This window comes from Lactuca saligna, chromosome 4 (assembly GCF_052625555.1).
Source record: "Lactuca saligna cultivar CGN05327 chromosome 4, ASM5262555v1, whole genome shotgun sequence".
Lineage (NCBI taxonomy): Eukaryota > Viridiplantae > Streptophyta > Magnoliopsida > Asterales > Asteraceae > Lactuca > Lactuca saligna.
Genome location: NC_136420.1, coordinates 202,288,842 through 202,295,393, shown reverse-complemented (window position 1 = coordinate 202,295,393; position 6,552 = coordinate 202,288,842). Strand labels below are relative to the sequence as shown.

At 31.6% G+C, this 6,552-nt stretch overlaps 1 protein-coding gene across 1 annotated transcript; it reads left to right on the top strand.

The window, feature by feature from the left end:
* The first annotated feature begins 729 nt into the window (after nt 1-729).
* LOC145043253 (inactive protein kinase SELMODRAFT_444075-like) lies at nt 730-6,169 on the top strand. The gene is made up of 8 exons (XM_078991837.1): nt 730-1,097; nt 1,215-1,357; nt 2,573-2,667; nt 2,770-3,593; nt 4,422-4,582; nt 4,669-4,745; nt 4,848-5,169; nt 5,904-6,169. Exons 1-8 carry the CDS (start codon nt 896-898, stop codon nt 6,048-6,050), a joined length of 1,971 nt encoding a protein of 656 aa, XP_078847963.1. The 5' UTR covers nt 730-895; the 3' UTR covers nt 6,051-6,169.
* Nucleotides 6,170-6,552: the final 383 nt, after the last annotated feature.

Here is a 6,552-nt window from a genome sequence, read left to right as displayed (position 1 = left end):
TTTGTAAACAGAGAATATAAGATTTTAGGATTCAAATTTTGAAATTGAATTGAGTAGATAAACTGAGTGTGAGTTTTAATGGAGGATAATCGAAGATAACAATACGTGATTGGAGGAATAAAGAAGGAAAGTCACTTAATTGGTGGAAGAGTATTGTTTGATTATTTATGAAGCATTAATGTTTAATGTGATTAGTTTCTGAAACGGAAATGTAATATGTGTATTGAATGGTAAGAATAAGTTGATTGTAAATGATGTAGTAGGAGTGATACCTCTTAAATTTCTAAAAATATCTAAAATGCTTTATATAATAGTAAAAATATCATCAACAAAAATTTCTATTGGAAACCTGATGTTAAAGGCTAACATCGAAAAATCAATGATTAAATTAGTGAAAGGCTTAGCAACCCAATTAGGTTGTCGCAAAATATTTTGAAATCACGTGGCTTCTGTTACCGTTTCGTCGGTAACTACCATCGCTGATTATTTTTAAATGAACAACTTTTTTTTTTTTTTTTGTTTCAACCATAGTCAGTAATATAATCAACTAAAACCAGTCTAGTAGATGCTTATCCTAGTGTTAATAAATTTTGTTTATATATAAAAATTATATTTAATTATTTAGAGGATAGTTTTTACTTTTTACATATACTCTTAAAAATCAACGAAAATTATACCAGACAGCGAATAATATAACACTAGTTTTACTAGTTTAAATAGAAGTGATACCAAAAACATGGGCGGGTATAATCACGCATATAGACAATTCAGTCGGTTACAACTGTAGTATCGACTCAAAATTAAACTTCCTCCAAACCCCAAACCCCATTTCTCATCACACTCTCAATTTGTTTCTTCAATTACGTTCTCATTTTGTTCTTTCTCGGCGACCTTCATGAACGATTCTTCGATGTTCCCGCCAATAAATGAGGCGGCAGCTGAAAAATCACGCCGTAACTTACCGGAGAACGTGATTGTTGCCGTGAAGGCGGAGGAGAAGGTCGTCTCAAAAGCAGCTTTGGCTTGGGCTCTTACACATGTTGTTCATCCCGGCGATTGTGTTATCTTGCTTGCAGTGTATCCTGGTGTCAAATCAAGTAATTTATGTTTGTTGAGTTGTTTCATTATTGGCTCTAGTATTTGCTTTTGATTTCTAATCGAGGGTTTGGGGTTTCGATTAGGATCTCAGTGGGTGGTAATTTTGTGATTCTCAGATCGGAAATCATGGAGCTGGCGGCGGTTGAGTGGAGATTGCCGGAACAGTGTCGACTGTGTTAATCTTAATCTACCTGATCGGATATGTCAAATCTCAGAATCGTGTTCACGAATGGTGCTCCAATTTCAAAATCGATTCGAGGTATTGTATTTATATGCCATGTAACCCTCTTTTCCTGTTAGATCTGATATGTGTCTTCTCAGGGAATCTTTTTGCAGTTTTGTTTTTTTTTTTTTTTTGTTTAATTTAATGAGAAAAAAACATCAAATAATATCAACCGAAACATTTGTTTACCCTTAAAAATATGAACTTTGTATTAATTGAATCAAAAACAACACATGAACAAAAACAAGATCTACTGAAAAAGATGAAATAATACCCCCTTTTATGGAGTTTGAGCGCGACTATATATGGAATCTGGATAATGTTAAAATATATATTCTCTCTTCATGTCAGACATCAAGGTTAAAAAAAAAGAAATTGACTTTTTAACGAACTATATATATTTTCTCCAGAAATTTCACTTTCCACCCCTTTAGTTTTAATCTTTTAGCTCTAGTAACTTTCAACATCCAATTTCGTTTCAACTTTATACCCTTTATCCACCTTCCTTGCATTTCAACCCTAACAGCTATTTGACTTTTGAGTGAAACCCTTTTCCTTAACAATAAAACTGCAACAATTTACTTCACCTCGCTTTAGTCCCTTAAAAAACCCCACACCACAATTAATTGGGTATTTTTTATTGGTTATTTTCATAACCAAAACATAAAACGTAGAAGCATAACTTTAGATCTCTATCTTGAATCTGATTATAAGAAACTAAACAAGAAATAAAGGATATCTTCTTGTCTTGAGATCTTTAGATCTGATGAGTAGTGTTGGTTTTCAGTCAATCTCAAAAACTCTCTTTAAAACCCCTTAGCAATAAGAAAATGAATTTTGATGAATGAATATGGTATTTTGGATATGCTTCTCATCACGTATTTATATAGATGGAGATATACCCAAATGTGAAAGATTTTATGGATTTTAGAGATTATGAGTCGAACAGGAAACTCAACCCACAAAATAAACATGGAAAGTGTTTATCTTTATTTATTAATAAAATCGGTCCATTAACAATTATATATAATTTCCAAAATAATATAAAATTAATGATATATATATATATATATATATATATATATATATATATATATATATATATATATATTAGTACCAAAATATCCAACATTTTTAACTTCTTTACCTCAAAGACAAGATTGGAATTATATTATTATTTGTAACGCTTAGTTAAAAATAATAATATAAATCAATTGATCAATTGATGAAAAAGTCACTTAAATTGATCAGGTGATGGTGCAAATCAAAGTTGTACCAACTTTTCCTTCGGGAGCTGTGGCAGCTCAAGCAAAGTACAATGCCGCCAGTTGGGTCGTACTGGATAAGTAAATAGAAGTAAAACTATCATCTCATTTTTTTTGTTATTTTCGTTTCTCTCCAAACGTTATTCTTTCAACTTATGTAACTAATGTTTTTTTTATTATTAGGAAATTGAAACAAGAACTTAAACACTGTATGGATGAATTACAATGCAACATTGTAGTAATGAAAGGGTCAGAACCAAAAGTCCTTAGACTCAATTTAGGACACTCAGATGACCTTCAAACCCCGTATTTTTCAACAGTTTCATCACCAAGCGTTGACCCTGAAACACTCTTAGGCCATGGAATAAATCATTCTACTCCCGTCAGTAGTCCAGAAGAAACCTCCGTTTTTTCTCCACAATCATCTAACAAAAACCTTTTCCTTATCTACAAACAAAACCCACTTTTCGAAACCCTAATCAAATCAAAACTCAAAAAACCCAACAATCAAAACGACAAACTTATCCCAATCGACTCTTGTAGTGAAAAAATCATAACTCTCTCTCTCATCCCAAGACATTACGATGAAGATAGTTATAATTCGGGAATAAGAGAAGTGGTTTCTTTAGGTAAAACATCATCACTACCACCTCCACTGTGTTCCCTTTGTCAACACCAAGCTCCATCCATGGTCAAACCTTTGCGACAGTTTTACTACAGTGAGCTTCAAGAATCCACAGATGGGTTTTCTGAATCAAGCTTTGTGGCAGAGGGTGAAATGTGGGTTGTTCATCGAGGGGTGTTGAAAGACGGGTTAGTGGTTGCGGTTAAACGGTCAAAGCTTTATGGTTCTGATAATGATGTTGAATTTTGTAAGGAGGTGAGAGTGTTGAGTTGTGCACAACATAAAAATGTTGTGTTGTTAGTTGGATTTTGCATTGAAGGGAATCGAAGGTTGTTAGTTTATGAGTATGTGTGCAATGGCTCCCTTGACATCCATTTACATGGTATATATCTTATTTTGAGTGAATTACATTTTTGGTCCTTGAATATAGCTGATTTTTTCAATTTTAATCACGAGATGTTTTCTTATGAAAATTTTGTCCTTTTTTAATGATCTTGGTCCCTATGTTGTCTAAGTTAACAAATAACAACCTTAGCTCTTACGTTTTTTTATGACCATTTTGCCCTTGGAATAAAACTATTATAAATAGTATTATACCACATGGGCCAAATTTGTAACGAGAGTTCAATTTTGGTCACAAGAAATTTTCACTTGTGACTTTGTTCCTTATTTTGAAGTTTCCTAAAGAAATTGGTCTCTGTGTGTTTTTTTTATGACTCCTTTACCCATGGACCAAAATTGTATAAATAGTATGGGTTTATGTAGAAAAATCTCATTATGTTAGAAATTTTTTTTTATGTCGTCCTAATTTTTTTTTTAACATAAAAGTCTCAATTATTTAATATTTTGCTCAAATTAAAGAAAAAATCATTATTTTTATTTTCACAAAAAATGACATATTATCGTGTAAAATTAAATAATTAGGACTTTTCTTTCAAAATAAAAAAATAGCACTTTATCAAAAAATTTCTCAAAATAACAGACTTTTTTGTATAAAACCATAGGGACCAAATTTGTGAATTTCTAATTTTTATTCCTATTCCACGCTTTAATTATGTTTTTGATTCATGACATAACAATATTTTGGACCAAAATGAAAAAAGCAAGAACCCAAAAAACATATAGTTTATTTAAATTTCAAAAATCTGGAATTTCGATCCACAATTTGATACAATTTCAAGATTAAATTTCATATTTATTTGAATAACAGAGAACAAGAAAACACATTTAGATTGGGCATCACGTTTGAAAATAGCAATTGGAACAGCAACAGGATTACGTTATCTTCATGAAGATTGCAGAGTGGGGTGTATAGTTCACAGAGACATGCGTCCTAAAAACATCCTTTTAACTCATGATTATGAACCTTTGGTAAAATATTCAAACTTATCTCACTTATAATTAAAATATATTAATTTATTAAATTAAAACCCTAATATGTGTTTTTATTCATCAAGGTTGCCGACTTTGGGCTCGTTACCTTGCACACTGAACAAGATACATTCGATGAAGAACGAGTCATTGGAACTTCAGGGTATTCATTTATTAAATTCTATATCCTATTCTTTTAATGATTTAATTAACTAATAAATAAATATTTCAATGTATTGTAACGAAAATAATGGATATATTGTAGGTACCTAGCACCAGAATACTTCAATGGAGAACCAATAACAGAAAAAGTTGATATATACGCATTTGGATTAGTATTACTAGAGCTAATCACGGGTATAAGAATAAGTGAACTACAATGTTATAAAGCACGTGATTTTTGGCATGATATTTATGGGTCACAAGAAATGGAATTTGTACATCTTTTAGCGTATAAGCATAAATTGGTTGACACGCGTTTAGGGTCTTATCAACCTTCAAATTTTCCACTTGAATTGCACGCTATTGGTCATGCTGCCTCCTTGTGTCTTCAAAAAAATCCAGAATCTAGACCCCCTATGTCAAAGGTTTTTTTTTTTCTTATCTATTTTTACTATAGTTGTTACATGTTAATGTAGAGTAAATTACAAAAATGGTTCCTTTGGTTTTTGAGTTTTACCATGTGTAGTTGAAAATTGAAAATTCTTCAATTTGGTTCTATTTCAAGGTTTTATATTGATTTTGGTCCTATTTCATTGTTTTATCGATTTTCGTCCCTGGAACATTGAAATAAGGACCAAAATTGATATGTAACTTTAAAAATAAGGGTGAAAATCAGACAGTCTTAGGGGCCGAAATCGATACGAAAGCTTGTAAAAGGGCCAAAATTGAAAAGCAAAATCAGTTTTGGACTAAACAAGATAAATTTCAGAAGGCACCAGGACTGAAATCGATGCAAAACCTTGACACAAGGACCAAAATTGAAAGAAAAAAAAAAGTTTTTTAATTTTAGACTAGTTGCGATAAAAATTTGAAAGCATGGGCAATAAAATTCATATGGAACCTCGAAAAAGAGCCAAATCGGAAAGAAGGTTAAAGTTTGGAATAAACATCGAAAATCAAAATGGACCGGGACGAAAATGGATAGGAAACCTTGAAAAGGACTAAAATTTGAAAAAAAAAATTATTACAATTTTGGACTAAACATGTAAAAATCAGAAAACACAGTGACCATTTTTTTACACTACTTTCATTGATATGTATCTTTTGTGATTTTTATTATATATTGAGATAACATTTTTGTTGATGTTAAAATTGGTAGGTACTTAACGTGTTGGAGGGAGACACAAGAAGTCATTTGGTTCTAGACATGAACTTAGCTGGAAACAGAAGTGGGCACATGCAAAAAGCTGTTATTTTCAATGAGAAAATTGACAACATGGGGCACTATCGTAGACTGTCCTACTGAAATTGGCAACATAATTTTATTTATTTGTGTATTATAAGTATATCATCTTATTTTCATTTCTTTCTATTACAATTTTTGATTATTTATATATTTATTATTAAGGTGTTGTGTTTTGAAAATTCTATCCAATTATAATGTTGGTACTTTCAATTGTTCTTTTATGTATATTTGAAAAACTCAACCAAATTATAAGAGTGAAAGTTGCTTTGGATTTGCCATTACATTATTATATTTGGTCAAATAGTTCTTTAAAGTACATTGTTGTGCTAGGTTAAAACAAAAATGGGATGCTATCAGAAGGCTTGAGGGAGTGGCCTCGCCACCCCTCTCGCCTACAACCTCACCAAGAGATGCTACACCACCCCTTCAATGTTCGCTATGAAGCTTAGTTGGGAGTAGCTCGCTAAAGGTATAGCGAGAGGAGAGAGAAAGAAATGGAACAATATGATTGGCAAATAGGTTTGTTTCCAAGAAATCAAAATTTGGAGGTTTGAACAAAAGA

Bases quoted from the DNA above. Each gene is read 5' to 3' on its own strand.
- LOC145043253 (XM_078991837.1), top strand. From the start codon at position 896: ATGAACGATTCTTCGATGTTCCCGCCAATAAATGAGGCGGCAGCTGAA. The intron at 4,583-4,668 runs GTAAAATATTCA...TTATTCATCAAG, and splicing joins CTCATGATTATGAACCTTTG to GTTGCCGACTTTGGGCTCGT. The intron at 5,170-5,903 runs GTTTTTTTTTTT...TAAAATTGGTAG, and splicing joins CTAGACCCCCTATGTCAAAG to GTACTTAACGTGTTGGAGGG.